The sequence below is a fragment of the Malaya genurostris genome, chromosome 2 (assembly GCF_030247185.1).
Source record: "Malaya genurostris strain Urasoe2022 chromosome 2, Malgen_1.1, whole genome shotgun sequence".
Lineage (NCBI taxonomy): Eukaryota > Metazoa > Arthropoda > Insecta > Diptera > Culicidae > Malaya > Malaya genurostris.
Genome location: NC_080571.1, coordinates 199,341,661 through 199,358,833, shown reverse-complemented (window position 1 = coordinate 199,358,833; position 17,173 = coordinate 199,341,661). Strand labels below are relative to the sequence as shown.

Genomic DNA, 17,173 nt, shown 5'->3' with positions numbered 1-17,173 from the left:
TTCGAAGAAGTCCACGAAAATTATACCGAGACTAACTTCTTTGTAGGCGACTGCAGATCACTCAGCTGTAACTTCTTCATTTTTCAAAAGGCACGGATGGGATAGCCATCAATCTGTAGGTTTTAATAAGAGCTTTAAAATAAAAATTATCAAGAAAAATTAAAACCATTTTTTTTTTATTTAACTTTTTTGGATTATTTTGTAATTATTGAGAAAAAAACTCAGAAAAATTTTTCAGTGTATATTTTTTTTAGAGTGCCCAATCGATTCCCTACAACTTCTTCCTGAATGTCATTTTTATAAAATTAACGGTTTCCGAGTTACAACGATTTGAAAAAGGCAATTTTTTTGAAATGCAAAAATACATACGCCCTTTTTAAAAATTAGTCGTGAGTCGGATTGAACTCTCCATCGGTTCAAAACTTATGGTTTGCCATACTGAAGCCATGTGCAAAGCTTCATCCAAATCGGAGAAGATCGATTCTGATTTTGTCACATTTTGCTCAATAATAGGTGTTTTAGTTGCTCTCGTTTTACATAGTAATGTTTAATCAACGTTAGCTATAATTTTGCTTCTATTTATATATTCGTGTGCTTCCAACAGCTTCGCTTTTGCATCGATTGACCAATCAGAGCGATTCTTTCCCTTTGATATATCGCTTACTCCTTCAAAACCGTCGTCTATGGCAGGGATATCCGATATGCCAGAAATTTTTAGCAGACAAAATAGGACACTGTTGGCTACTAATCAAAATTTCAATAATTTATAATTGAAAATACGTGGCTTGATACATTCAAATCGAATCTTAGAAATATTTCCAATCAAATAATTAAATAATATTAATAATTGATACAAAATAGACTGAGCTGTAAGTGTTTGAAATCTTACCACATTTCTACGTGTATTTTTCCTTGAGTGTGTGATTTGCACTCCTATATAGAAAACTATGGGTTGCCTAATCATCAATTTTTATGTAGTTATTTTTCTTTGTTAGATACTGCTACAGTGTAAAAATTATGTAAAAGTCTAATTGTTCCTGTGATACAGTTAAGGAAAAAATCTCCAAGAAACTAGGGGATCGTCCTATTTGAGCCGATTTGTTCCAGAAATTCCACAATTACTGGAAACATTCATTTTCTTGCTACTTAGAAACGTTGAACATAAGAGCTGAACAATATATTCTAAAAGCTGTTTAGAAGTTTGTTCTGATGCGTCGCACCAACTTCCAAGTTTGAATAATTACTTTAAAACAGGCTACTTAGAATGCTATTGCTGTTCATGAACTTTTGGTTAAATGGGTACGTACGTAGTTTAAAGTAATTTTACAGGATCCGACCATCCTGTTACGAAAAACTTTCATTGAGGGTAAAAATGGTTGACATGGTCAATGGATTAGAATGAGTAGCATAAATATACCAATTGGTAATTGACATACGATTCAGGGATAACCTTCGATCATAGTTGTTAACCCATGCATCGGAACAATGTCCATCTACAACAAACACTTTCAACAACAAAACAGTCCTCACCCACTTTCTGCGCCCGGTCAAGCGTGGAGTTGACAAAACACAAAACATTAAAACATGCTGTCAGCATTGAATGGAAATGTAACAGTCAGTTTGGTTTTGCGGTGCCTGAGGTCAGAGAAAATCAATTAAATTTAATAAATGAAAAAATAAATAAATAAATCACACAACCACTGCCGGTTTGAATACATTTTAATATCCCATGGATACGCATGAGCGATGAAGGGAGCAATTTTCTGTTGTTTTTCTGGGATGAGAGAAAAAATCATTTCATTTTCAATTAATTAGCTTGGATTTACCGATACTACCGCGTAACACAAATCATGTTTTATCGAATTGGTTTACCATTCTCGGGGAAGGGAATCATTTTTGAACTTGTTTGTTGGGTCGATTTCAAACATTTTTACATTAGTTTTTGTTTTGTAAAAAAGCTGCTACACCACCATTGCCGGAGTAATTGCTTCTTTTTTTCCAGTGCGGTCAACCGAATGGTGACTGCCGGTTGTGAATCGAGCACTGGGCCGACGGACGACACTGAAGTGGGACATATATCGGAAGTAATTTTCATATTCATGACGTAGACTGAATTTATAGCCTATTTTGAATGCCACTTACATGCATAGGCTGGCGACGCCATGACCGTGCATGCATTTTGCGAAAAGTTATTTCTCCGTGTTTTGACGGTGAAAATTTATCGTTAGCTACAACGAAACTGAGACTATTCATTGCCAACAAATTGGTGACGAAGAGAGTGAAGCATTAATACATTTTTTGTTGGGTTCTCTTCTCATCCAACAAAAAATGTATTAATGCTTCACTCTCTTCGTCACCAATTTGTTGGCAATGAATAGTCTCAGTTTCACTGTGGCAAAAAGTTCGAGCAGAGCTCTAAATTTTCGACTGAAATCGCTAGAATTTTAATCGGAAAAGAGCATCACGAAGAGGTATAGCCATAGTTTGAAAACAACTAGTTATATAGTTGCAGTTCCAATTCGCATTTTTTCATGAATTAACATTTAAAATTGTGTGTTCCAAACTAAATGTTGAAGTTGACCTAAATGTATTTTTTGATTATTTCCAAATTGTATAATCATTAAGGGTGTATGGACTCAAACTGTATCACTTTGAAAGGGCTGTAACCTTTTACCCAATTTTCAATTATTTTCTATTGAAATTTTGGATGAAACTAGTTCAATGTGTAATGTTTACATTGTGTGAGTAACCATTGTAATTGTTGCGAAAATGGAGCTGGAAGTGGCGTAAAACAATTGGGCGCACGTGCCTTAAAAATCAGGATTTTTCTTATCATTGCTTCCTTGTACACCTAGTGGTGTGATAATGGCTTTTACTTATAATTTAAATAGTCTTAGTTTAAATTTATAATATTCTATCCTCGGCCATAAGTATTTTCAGCTTATCAAATGACCTAATAGTAGCTTACAAACGAGTCTAAGGCATTTCGATTTAGGCATCTCCAATAAATTTTGACGCATTAAAAACAGTGGGATTTGTCGGTTACGTCACATTTAACATCACATCTCCTGAACGGGAAATGTTCGCCATAATCCCTCCAAACTTGAACAATGTAGCATTGTAGTTTTGAAATGAGTATAAGTTTACAGAAATTTGTTGAATCATCAATCAATTAAATTTAGTTTATGTAAACTTGAACGAACTTGATCAATAGTGCAATAGTAGCTTTCAAACGAGTCTAAGCTTTTTGAAATCGGTTTTAGCTTTAAAAAAATCTGAGAAAATTTAGCAGTAAAAAAGTTCAAATGAAAGGTCTTATGGTCCCCTAGGTTGCTATTGAATTTCATCCGAATGCGACTTCCGGTTCGGGAACTACAAGGTGAACTGTATTGAAAATTGCCATTCGTCGTAAGGAGTGACCATTGAACACATAACTGTTAATAAAAAAAAATGGACTCGTAACTGTTAACAAATTGAAAAGGTTATGTTAGTTTATTCTCAACTAAACTTTTTTGTATCTACAGTCGGTTACATAAGAGTGTGGTCACGCAATCGGTAAAGTGGAATGGTGTGATATTTTTTTTTTTACGCAGATGGCAGAAGTGTCCTTGATGCAATGTGAGAATAAATCAGTTGACTATTGTTTAGAATTCGATCTCAGCATTTTTCCAAAATGAGTACCGCGTACGCTTCGCGCCCGAAAGGTCCCAAAATGACCCGAGCTGCCGCGGCGAAATACACGAAAAAGTCGAAACAGTTTGTGAGTAAGTGGGTGAATGGTTTTGAAGAGGAGAAAAATGTCGACGACTTTACAAATCGCGGTTCTGTCAGTTTATTGTCAGAAAATGATAAAAAAGTGATGTGTGACATATCTTTTGAAGAAACCGACATTAACTTTATGCGAAGGTGCTTCAAAATTGACCTAATCTTTCTTGGTCAAAACTGCTCCGTACGATAAACTGTTCGCAGACATATTATCGTAAATAATTTGAAATTTCGAAGTATTTTGCAAAAACCAATGTTAAGTGAAAAACAGGTGCAAAAACGTCTTGAATGGGCCAAAGAGCAAAATGGTGTCGTGACCTTGGATTAACCATCTCAGTCGCCCGATGCCAATGCCAATTGAGAACGTTTGGGCTCGAATGAAGATTTGAAGAACGCACAATTCAAAACAGCTTGTTCGCCGAATTCACAAATCTGGAGGTCGTTTTCAGAAGAATACGAAAAGTCTCGTGGTCTCACACGAAACTCATCCGGATCCAACTTCCGGTTCCAAAATTACAGGATGAAGAGTGTTGACAATAGCAGTTATAATGGAGCGGTGATGCAAAATACGAAAATTTATTCACACACACTTTTAAATCCGCAATTGCATGAGAGTCTGCTTAGATTGATCTATATTAGGAATCAACACCGAATACGCGATCCCAGAATATGGACTCTGTTTGTCTTGATTTGTATTTGTTTTGTAGACGACGGAATTACATCAATATCCTAAATGTATAAAATTATATCTTGGCACATACTTGCGAAACGGATTTCGATATTTAAGCTTCTCTTCGCCAAGCTTGTGTTCAAGTTTTGTATGCACGCAGTTATTTTTATAGCGTCTAAGTTTCGATTTGAATGTATCAAGCCACGTATTTTAAATTATAAATTATTGAAATTTTGATTAGTAGCCAACAGTGTCCTATTTTGTCTGCCAAAAATTTCTGGCATATTGGATATCCCTGCCATAGACGACGTTTTTTAAGGAGTAAACGATTTATCAAAGGGAAAGCATCGCTCTTATTGGTCAATCGATGTAAAAGCGAAGCTGTTGGAAGCACGCGAATATATAAATAGAAGCGAAATTATACCTAACGTTTCAGTCCTACGCGTAGCATGCTAGAGATGGGTTGTTGCTAGACAGCAATACAAAAAGTGCCATAAGTTTTAGGGCATATTCACTAGTGTTCTAGTTAGTCGTCAAATGGTGAGATAACTAAGTCCTCACAAGTCCCTATCTCATGCCTCCCCGAGCGTCTATGATGACATGTGGTCAATAGAACGGCGTCGACTGGGTGCTATCGCCTTCTGCGTTAGTAGCAGAATGAGAGGGTGCGAAATGGCTTGTAGGTTGAAGCCCATCCTAAAGTGCAGTGTTTATCATAGTATATTACAACATATAATTGTGTTGTTTATTACATCATGTATTATTATTATTATTTTTATTAGAAGAGCGTAACTTACACTGCGATATTACCTGTTATATTGTATCATAGCATATTATTTCATATATTATCGTCTTACATTATTTTATGTTATTATATACTATGTTGTATGGTATTATACTGCATTGCATTATATCATATTATATTGTATTATATTGTATTATATTTTATTATATTATATAATATTATATTATATTGTATTCTATTGTATTGTGTTATATTGTATTGCATTATGTTGTATTATATTATATTATATTATAGGGTTTATTATGAGTAGTACTACGTACCTCTGCGCAAAATATAAATTTGTTTTCCTTATAAGTTATCATTTTTAAAGTAACTTTTAACTAAATATCAAGGTCGTCACAAGGTGAGTTTGGTTCTCACTGGTTCCTGTTTCATGCCTACACGTGTGTCTGTGGTGACAAATGGTCGATGGAATGCGTTGATGGCAGAATGAGAGGATGAGAAATGACATATAAATTCAAGTAATATAATATCATAGCATATCGCAACATATCATTTTATTTATTCTATTATTTATTATATAATTCATTGTACTATATTATATTGTTTTTTATTGTTATTTTCATTATTATATTTATTGTTATTATTATTAATTTGTCATCAATAATAATAACATATATTATTTTTATAGATGTGGATATTATTATTATTATTAGAAGAGAAATATTCTACTTCCTGCAGTATTGCCAAGATAAGAGCATAACTTACACTACATTAACTGTTATTTTATATCATTGTATTATATTATATTAAATTAAAATATATTATATTATGTTATGTTATATTATATTATTTTGTAATCTATTATATCATTTTATGTTATATTAATTTCATTACACTATGTTTCATTGTATTTATCAATATAAAACATTTTGCACGGAGGCGTAAAGGGGAGGGAGCATCAGGGCATCGGACGAATTGATGACTGGACGAGGGATTGTGGATAGCCAGCCCAAGTCACTTGAAGGAAACTTGTTTCCTTCTGAAGGTTTGAAATGAGTCTGATGCGTCCTTCTCAAACAAACCATCAGGCGGGTTCAAGCATGTATAGCGATATGCTTCATCCATGCACTGGATATTATGGTTGGAAGAGCATCTTTTATTCCCGCGGAATACGAGTAAGTGACTCTACTTACGTATCCGCCCAACCCTTTTTGTTCGCTTTTCGGTAACAGCTATAGTAAGAAGGTGAGTGGATGAGTCATATCGGGGCTACTGTAAGTCTACCCGCATCCACTGGCAAGTCCTTGAACTGATGGTGGCTTCACTTCACATCACATCACATCACATATTCACTAGTGTTCTAGTTCTATTTGCATAATTTATGCCAGTTACAAAATTAAAATCTGAATTTTATAACAAGAAAAACTGGCAGCCCCAGCAGTGTTTTACTCGTGTTTCAAATATACAAAAAATAGAACGGCATCGTAGACCAGTTTTAAATTTGACAGAAGAACTGGTCGAATAAATAAAACTAGAACGGCTTGCTGCGGATACGTTTGTTCTAGTTTCTGCTCTCTTAGGGGCTGTCCATAAAAGACGTCACGCTTTTTTGACGATTTTTGACTCCCCATCCCCCCTTTGTCACAAATTGTCACAGGAGCAAAGACCCCCCACCACCCCATGTCACATGTCACGAATTCAAAATAAATAAAATTCATCTCAATACATTCTCAATATGTATGACAAACCATACAAATATGAGGGAAAAATCGATTTATTAATTACATGCTGTCATTAGATTAAAAAATATCTCTAAAACTACAAAATCATCGGAATTATTTTATTAATATCAATTATATAAATTAACAAAAGTATTTAATTGGAATTGATGAAACAATTAAACCATCTGTTTTATTCCTCTTGTACACAGATATATTATTGTTTTAGGTAAAGAATAATATTTCATCAAAACGAGATCACTGCCGAAGAATCTTTTCAAGATCAGTTGATCAGTGATTTTTAAATCACATCGATCAATATCGGTACTGATCTTCCGTCACACAATGGGTAGTGATTCGATAAGCTTTGATGTTGGTGAAGGAAAATCACATATGATCAAGATAAGACATGACATGATCTACGTCTGAAATCGTTGATCTCCCGCCCTTTTTCAAATGGAGTACAATTGAATAATCTTCATCAGAATCAGATAAGAGAATTTCATATGATATACTATTATCAATGCTAGGAAATCAAATTACTGAAAAAATTGTCAGTGCATAACTTAAGTTGAACCGTTTGAAGGTATCTTTTTCTTTTTTACTCATATTAGGCAAAATTTATTAATTTCGCTAACTTACTCGCTCCTCCGTGCACTTTTGCTGATCACAACAGAAATGATTTCCTGCATAATTCATTTCCAAATTTTAAAGAAGAAGCTTTTACATCAACTAATACACGTTTTTCTATAGAATGTAAACGTTTATTGTGGAGATTTTTTCAGGAAATAGGGCAAAGCAGTAATATAATTAGGTATTTCAAAAATGCGCTCATTGAAAATATTGGACGTCACATTCCAAAAACCTCCCCCCCTTCCCTCTGTCACAAAAGGTCACGTTATATGAAACACCCCCCTCCCCCTTGCGGCGTGACGTCTTTTATGGACAGCCCCTTATAGATCTTCCATATAGAACTTCTAGCTGCTGAATTTGCTCTTAATAGGTATGCTCTGATCTTGTGTCATGCAAACTCGGATTAAATTCCATGTTATGTCGTTTCGCCTGAGAAATTGACAACTACCCAGGATAAATTTTGAGTGCTTAATAATAATTTCTAATCTATATAAGATGAACTCGATTGACGTAGAACGAAAAAGTGCAACCGAAATCGCAGAATGGTAGAGAAACTTAACGCTATAAAAATAATTGCTTGCATACAAAACTTGAACACAAGCTTGGCGAAGAGAAGCCTTAATATCGAAATCCGTACCGCAAGTATGTACAAAGATATAATCGCATACATTTGGGATATTTGGGAAATTTCGTCGGCTATAAAACAAATACAAATCAAGACAAACAATGTTCGGTGTTGGTTCCTTATCAAGATCAATCTAAGCAGACTCTCGTGCAATTGCAGATTAAAAAATGTGACCATTAATTGAACTGTTTGAGTGTAGATCATTAGAAATTGTTGTTGCCTTGTTCCACATCAATGGCTCGAACAACCCCATTGTAGTTTTTTCGCTTCGGAAGACACTCTAACTAACCACATCTTTTTCCCGATTTTACGGATTTCACCAGATTTTATCCGATCTCACCAGATCTTTACGCTTTTCGCCTCTAGACGATAGGTGGTGAGGTTTGTTTTGCTCACTGAAAATTAAGCCCTGGCAACAATTCCTTGTGCATAAGCCAGACACAGACAAATCCAGATAAATTTTTGAGTCAGTGACAGATTTTTGAAAAAATAACATGGCAACTCTGGATGAAGTATAGATTTTTTCTCATTAACAATCGAGTTCGTCCTATATAACTTAGAAATTAATCTTAAGCACTCAAAATTTACTTTGAGGTATTTTCGAATTTCTCAGGCAAAAACGAGCATACCAATTAAAGCTTTAAATCGTTTTATAGGGCTTTCTGTTTAGCAACAACCTTTCTCTGGCATGCTAAACGTAGAACTTAAATGTTGGCTATTATTTTGCTTATAGTTATAGAGTACCGTGCTTCCAACAGCTTAACTATTGCATCGATTTACCAATCAGCTTTCCCATTGATATATCGTTAAAAACGCCGTCTACGTTAGAGAAATCCGGTATGCCGGAGATTTTTAGTAGACAAAATAGGACACTGTTAGCTATTAATCAACATTTCAATGATATATTATTGAATATACATGGCTATAAACATTCTAATCAATACGTAGAAATATTTACAATCAATTGGTGAAATAATATTACTGATTGAAACTGAACTGATTGAGCTGTAAGTGTTCAAAAGTTGACCACATTTCTACTTGTATTTACCCTTGAATTTCTAATGTGCACCCCTACATACAAAACAAAGATGTGTTTCACATTAAGTCGACTTCGGCTATACCAGCTCTTGGTTTCCGGTTCCGGAAGCACTCGGAAGCACCGGGAAAATCATTCTGAAACTCTAAAATCAAGCTCACTTTTATCACTCACTTTTCTCGAATTGATTTTGATTAAGCCGGTTCCCGGATTAAGGTTTCGGAAGTATTTTTTTTTTGTTTTTCAAGAATCAAATTAAATTATTTGAAGAATACCACTCACTTATGATCAGCATATGAGAGATATAAGAAAGGTATCACCACTAGGTGGACTAAAACAGGTCTCACTGTGTAGTTTCAATGCCATTGAACTGAGATTGGAGTTAGTTTCGATCCTTTTTTTATCGGTTTTACTAACACCATCGCTATTCAGAATGCATTCTACTCAGCTCTTGATCAGATTTGTTTTGTTGAAGCTAGCTTTGTTAGTTCCGAGGTTGGTTCAAAATTGTTTTGTGACTTTCGCCTTCCGTTTGTAGCATGCTACAATTAAAGCAGCAAGCTATGATCATCTCGATCAGCCCAGCCAGCGTTCGAATGGATTGAGAAAATGTCGTATCCTGATTTAGAATGGCGTGCTTCATTCCAACAGAACTTCAGTGCTCGAAAAAGCCTGTTTGAAACGATACTGTCACCAAGGAAATCGTTTAGATCGTCTCTTGCATTTAAGGGCAGCAGTGAAGTGGGATTTCGAAGGTTTCGGTATTGAATTTCAATAATATTGTCTGATTTCAGTCTTCGAAGCGATGCGTGTATCAATTCATTGCCGATCTTAAGGCGACTCTCTCAGAACCGCGACAACTGGAATTGATTCTTTTACAAAGTGGAATTTTCAAAGAACGGATCACTAGGTTAGATAATCAACCGCAGTTAACTTCCGTCACACCGTTTCTTCCACTGGAGTGGTTTGATGATTTCGAGTATGATCCAATGTCGCCCGAACGGTGGTTGTCGATTGACAACATTCAAGGATTCGCGCTGGTTCAAATAATCGATTCGGATAAGTGGCTTTGGAAATCCGTGACAGTAGTTGATTATGATGAGAAACGTTTTTTGTGGACTGTTATGGAGAATGGTGATGTATGGGAAATTCCACGAATTCGATTGTTTTTCATTTACGAAGATCCGACTATTTTTTGTGAACGAATTACAACCGCACTGGAGCGACGGAGCCTGTCAGAAAATTACCTCAGATATTCATATCTCTTACAATCCATGAGCGTGGGAGAATATTTTGATTTACCGGAGGGTATGAAAAAGCGCATTGCCACTCGGTCGAACCCAGAAGTGCTTGAGGCATTCAATCAAATTTATCGCAAATTTCACACTGGTCTAGCTTTGAACAGATGTTTAGAGGAAAATAGTTGGCTGAATTTAGATCCAGTACATATGACGTCGGATATTGCACCTCTCAATGCTGTTAAAGACTGTGGAAAACTGTACTGTTTCAAGGACTCGTTTGCATTGCTTAAGCGGGTTATCGCACTTTGCCATCCGGATGTTTTTCATGCTACTCAAATGGTTCATTTAGAATGCGAGACTGTGAGGAAGATGGCACTGTTCTCGTTAACGTCACGTGATCCGATAACTTTAGCAGACTTCAAAGTTGCGAATGAAACTCAATTGAAGAAGATTATGCGTTATTTGCAAAACAATTGGATTGAGCGGACGACTATGCAGGTTTGTATGAATACTCATTCGATGTGGAATAAGTTCAATACATTTTTTTTAAACAGGTTCATAGATACCTCTTGACAACCGGTAGAGGTTGGTTTGACGTTTCTGTAGACAACTGGACAATCTATCAGTTTATGAAACTTTACCGGTTTGTCGAACAAATTAAGCAGAGAATGCAAACGGCTCTGAGAGATTTGGTTCTGGATTCTACCGACAATTACATTCATTGTATTTGTGATCCGTGTCGGTTATGTCTTCCCGTAGAAGACGGCTTTAGATGGGAAGAGAATTTAATTGATTCGCCATTTGATTCAGGCAAGCAACCAGTGTTTTACGTGTTATTAAAGATGAAAGAAGATGGACCGTGCTACTCGACTGATCCGGATGAATTTGAACCGTGTCTGATTTTGTTGTTCGATGAAGCGATTAGACGATCTCATGATATTCACACAATTGATCCATCGTTGTTCGGTTCGCTGATCTTTGCTACCGATTTATATCTTTCGTCTGTTGGTTTGAGAGACTCCGTTATGATGAAAAGAAGCGATGTTTTGGTATTATCCTGTCGGAAGGCCCTAATTCCGCTCAAAGCTTATGCAGCTCGATTTGCTGAATTCAAACAACTGTTCTTCACTAACGTTGCAGAACATGTCGAAACTGTTAAATCATCGAAAAGCTCTTTGCAAGTGAAAGAAGAAATTTCGTTTCAAATTCGAATGCGTGAAAGTCTGGAACGAACGATCCCTCTGAGTATTGTGATTGGTACATTCTGGGTCGATGTGAAACCACTGCGGGAAGCGTTGATCCAGAAAAGAAAAGATATCACCTTTGCTCTGTTGGCCATGCTTACTGAGCGGTTGAGGGATAAGACTTCCGATATCGTAAACGATTATAATGAGATTATCGACAGAATGTGTCAAAAACCAGCATCAATTGAGCACATATATGACATACGGGCGTTTATGGAAACCATTCCAGAGTTGCTGCAATGTCTTGAAGAGCGGATGAAAACTGTTGTGTTTGAATATGAAATTTTGGATTACTTCCGGTGTGCTCTGCCAGATCCGGATTTTTACCAAAAGTGGCATGCTATTGCATTTCCACAGACAATAGTCAAGCAGATGAATTTAGTTTATGAGTTTCATGAAGTCGAGGTTGATACGTTTCGAAAGCAACAAGTTAGCGATGAAGCCGGCTTCGCTGGAAGAGTTGAAGATATTAATGTGAATATTTCGAAGTTCACGACAGTGTATGACGTGAGTAAAGTGACAGAAGTATCTATTGAAGTGAAGAAACTGTGGAAATCCATTACCGAGCTGATTGACTACGGAGAAACTCTCAACAAACGTCAGGAGTTGTTCGAAATGCCACCTATCGATTTGTCAAATCTCTTGGAATTGAAGGATAGCTTTGTAGTGTACAAGGATTTATGGACATATGCCGCGGATTATATCAACGCGGAGGAGAGTTGGTGTGAGAATCCACTTTCCAGTGTAGAAGTCGAAGTAGTTTCTAGCACGTTGAAGTATTACAAATCAGTTTTAGGAAGTTTGTTAGATTCGTTCGAGGAACAACCCCAGATTCAAGATGTGATTAAAACATTCTTAACCCGGCTGGAATCCTTCGAACCAAATGTGGAAGCTATCGAGCTTTTGCAGCATCCTCTGCTGGAGCCAATTCATTGGGCACAGTTCGCGAAGGCTGCTGGAATCAAAGTAAAGATTTCACTGACGACGAGCTTCGTTCTGTTTTTAGAACATAACATAAGAGATTATATGGAAGTTTTGAGAAAAATCATTGTTGAAGCAGAAGAACACAAGGAGGAAACGGATCGTTTGAGAGCTGCAGAGGAAGAAGCTCAGCGGATTAGGGACGAATATGAGAGAAACCGAGAACAGAGAAGATTAAACAGAACAGAAATTTGATTGTTTTTTGTTGTTGTTGTATAAACGCAATAATTATAGTTAGCTAACCTTTGGATGTTTTATCACTTTGTTGATTGAGTTCAATTATTGATTGCTTGTATTTAAAATCAAATGGATATCAACCTGGGAAGCAACAGTGCCATTCTCCAAAAATTCAACATAATTGAATTGCTATTTTCCCATAACTCTTGTCAAACTTTGTTCGTTTATCCGACAAAAACTTTGGCATAAATCGTTTGCAAAGCAACGACCAACTTTCGGTCCATTCAGGCAGAAACGAAGCCGCTCGGATGCTCTGCGTAATATCTCGCAACAGTTCCACACACACACACACACACATACATATATCTCGTCATTTCCTTTCCAATCGTCGAATTCGCTGTCGGTCGTATATCCGTTCAGAAATTTTGCCGCTCGTTCGCATCCAGTGCTCTAACCAGTGGTATCTCCCGTAGATATTTCTTCAGCACAGAGGCGGGAAAAAACATCTCTGTCGTAAAACCAGCGGCTTTGGGTAGATGAACAGAGAAGGAAACCCATAAATGATATGAGAAAAGTTAATAAAACGAATTTTCCAACTTGAATTGAACATATTTTCGTTTCTATGGATGCTCACTAGAGTTGGGTTAGGGATATCTAATTTGTAAACCGATGTGATTGAAGTGAAATGTTTGTGCAATAAGTTCACCTCATTGCAGAAGAGTATTGGATGTTTTAATAGTGATTATTTTGAGATACACAAACTCGATGACTGATATAATTACTGCAGTTTTCAAAATAACCAAATTCATTACGTTGGGTTAGCGTTTTTTTTAAACTGCAAGTGGCATAGCAATTCAATGGAAACAGCTATGCTCAGACGTGTCGAATAAGAAAGGTAAACATAATTAAAAAAATAGTGTTACTTGTTAGCAAGCCGAAGATTAAGCTAACCTGAAACATTAAAAAAACGTATAAGTTAATAATGGTTAAGCACTCAACAAAATAATTGCCATGATAGAAAAAAACACTTTCCGCATTTTTGTGCCTGCTAAAGAACCTTCCTCGAATGAGTGTTATCAATGATTATCACGAAACTATTTTTTTGTGTGTGATAACATTCCAGTGAAATGGGCATCCCTATTCTTGTCTCTCAAGTGCAGCAATGTTCTACCTGTGCAACGGCACGAGCTGGTAAGATCGATTCGAGGTTTAGTCACACATTACCGTTCAGCATCATGAGCTTCCCAAATTAGACCATTTCCAGTCGTTCATGTAAAATGTGGGATGGAAAGATAAGCTGCTTCCGCCCGCTAGTGTTCAATTTAGTGAGTCGAGGAAATCGTACATTTCTAATGACGTAAGCGCGTAATCCAAAGAGCAGGTTTTTCGTTACAGATATCGAAACAAGGATTCATCATAACATTGAACAAGTTATGAGCGCGTTGCAAATGAATTCCAAGAATCATTAGATTCTTCTTCAGATTCACTTACTGGTTGGATGATCGATTCGGAAACCACGTCATTTCCGTCGTTTAAATCGATATTTCCCTTTCAATCACAACCGTGAGTCTTCTTTACTCGGTCGCTGTGTCCATTATGTGGTTCTTTGTACTATAACATCGGGATAACATACTCTTCTGGAATTGTATCAAGGCAATCGAATCCGGCGAAGGGTAAAAGTTGAATCAAGCTGCGAACTAATCAAAAGTCGAAAAACAAATTCAACTTTTGGGTCTGGTTGTTATTCTTCTCCTGAGAGTTCAATCGGAATCGACTAAGAAAGAAGGAGAAATTCGATTTCACTGGTTTATTTCCTGTGTATATCTTACCTAACCTTTTACTTTTAGTGGTACTATTTATGAAAACGATGAAATGTGTTTAATTTGAATTTATCTATTTTTATTTATTCTTCACCACAAACGAAAACGTTTTTCGGTACTTCTCTGTTTGGGAATATTGTAAGAAAAATAATACCTTCGAACCCGTAGCGATAATAATAATTCATCAATCAATTGCAGCTACTACTTTTTTAGAATAATAAATAATTCATATACAATGAATATACAATGAATATATGAATCAATCTTTGGAATCGCCCATTGCAGTGCTGAAGTCTTAGCCTTTTATTCATATTACCAATCTTCTCATTTGTATCCGATAACTTGGGGACTAGAAATCTGTTGTTGCCTGAACGTGAGCCTAGATGAAGCTTATATCAGTTTAGTTTTATTTTGTAACAATATCCGCCGAAAGACAGATTTGAAAAGAGATGACAACTGAAATCGCGAAAGTAAAAATTTGAAAAAAAATACCCTAGAGGCTACTCAGCAAGAGAACTTTCTCTTCTTCGTGAAATTGTCAAAAAAAATTGCATTTACTCTATCATTTATTCTTCTTTCCTATTGCTCATTTAGTAGAGACATGTGAGGTTTATTGTATTTTTTTGCCATTTGAATGACTGAGCTTGAAGCAGAAAGTTTTGTCTTTTTCAAATAGAAGGGTTATGCATTCCCTGTGAAAATCGACTTTTCAATCGAGGCTCGGATCATATACCATTCGACTCAGTTTGACGAGATCGCAAAATTACTGTGTGTATGTGTCTGAGTGTTTGTGACAAATAATGTCACTTAATTTACCTATAGATGGCTGAGCCGATTTTCTCATACTTAGATTCAAACGGTCTTCTAGCTTGATGGTTTGCTATTGGATTTTATCTTGATCCGACTTCAGATTCCAGAATTACAGACTGATGTAATATGAAATTTTAACAGCCAGTTGTGTAATAATTTTGTCAATAAAGTCAGGCTGTGATTACAAATGATTATATTGATAATAATGCCAAAAATAAATATCAAATCACAAAGTTATCGTTTAATTAGCCAAATTGAAGTAGGAGAGAATTCAACCAGTTTTATTTCAAACAAAGTTCTTACCTGTATAGTCAACATTTGAATGGACTATTTTTTTCGCTGAACTTATTATCTGTTGGTAAAAATGTCTAACCGTCATATAACTTATGAGACAGATAAGTACGGAATTCTTTTTTTAGCTTTTTGATGGCCGTAAAAGCTTTTTATAACTATGACGTTCTCCTGATTGCGGTCCTGGAAACAGATTTCTGTCTTCCCATGAACATCGGCACGTTTGTTCCTGTGCACGAAATTTCAAGCATATATCCAACCTCAAACTGACTGCGAGTCCATGCTCAAGTTCACGAACGAACACAGTGCGTACATTGGTTTAACATTTCGTGCACGCATATCGTGTTCAAACACCGGGCACATGCTAGGTGCGGTTTTTTAAATTTATTCAATAATATAATATATTTTTAGGCACACTGCTTAAGCTCTAAGATGCCAAGGGTATTTTCTAAACTTAATTAACAACTAACTTAAAACTAGAATAGTATCATTAGGGGCTGTCCATAAAAGACGTCACGCAACAAGGGGGAGGGGGGTGTTTCATAAAACGTGACCTTTTGTGACAGGGGGCAGGGGGAGAGGTCTTTGGAATGTGACGTCCAATATTTTCAATGAGCGCATTTTTGAAATAACTTATTATATTACTGCTTTGTCCTATTTCCTGAAAAAATCTCCACAATAAACGTTTACATTCTATAGGAAAACGTGTATTTGTTGATGTAAAAGCTTCTTCTTGTAAATTCGTAAATGAGTGATGCAGGAAATCATTTCTGTTGTGATCAGCAAAAGTGCACGGAGGAGCGAGTAAATTAGCGAAATTAATAAATTTGGTCTAATATGAGTAAAAAAGAAAAAGATGGCTTCAAACGGTTTAACTTAAGTTATGCACTGACATTTTTTTCGGTAATTTGATTTTCTAGCATTGATAATAGTATACCATAAGAATTTCTCTTATCTGATTCTGATGCAGTTTATTCAATTGTACTCCATTTGAAAAAGGGCGGGAGATCAACGATTTCAGACGTAGATCATGTCGTATCTTATCTTGATCATATGTGATTTTCCTCCACCAATATCAAAGCTTATCGAATCATCCAATGATTGAACTTACATAATTCAAGAAGGAGGAATAAAACAGATGATTTAAATGTTTCATCAATTCCAACCAAATACTTTTGTTAATTTATATATTTGATATTAATAAAATAATTCCGATGATTTTGTAGTTTTAGGGATATTTTTTAATCTAATGATAGCATGTAATAAATCGATTTTTCCCTTATATTTGTATTGTTTGTCATGCATATTGAGAATGTATTGAAATGAATTTTATTTATTTTGAATTCGTGACATAGGGGGAGGGGGTTGGGGTTTTGCTTCTGTGAAGATTTGTGACAAAGGGGGGGGGGGGGGG

The 17,173-nt window shown here is 35.9% G+C and overlaps 1 protein-coding gene across 1 annotated transcript; it reads left to right on the top strand.

Annotated features, from left to right (window-relative positions):
- Window positions 1-9,789: 9,789 nt before the first annotated feature.
- Window positions 9,790-12,856, top strand: LOC131431637 (dynein axonemal heavy chain 1). Its single transcript, XM_058597468.1, has 3 exons — window positions 9,790-9,936; window positions 9,990-10,934; window positions 10,991-12,856. The coding sequence occupies exons 1-3, from the start codon at window positions 9,805-9,807 to the stop codon at window positions 12,854-12,856; spliced, it is 2,943 nt and encodes a 980-aa protein (XP_058453451.1). The 5' UTR covers window positions 9,790-9,804.
- Window positions 12,857-17,173: the final 4,317 nt, after the last annotated feature.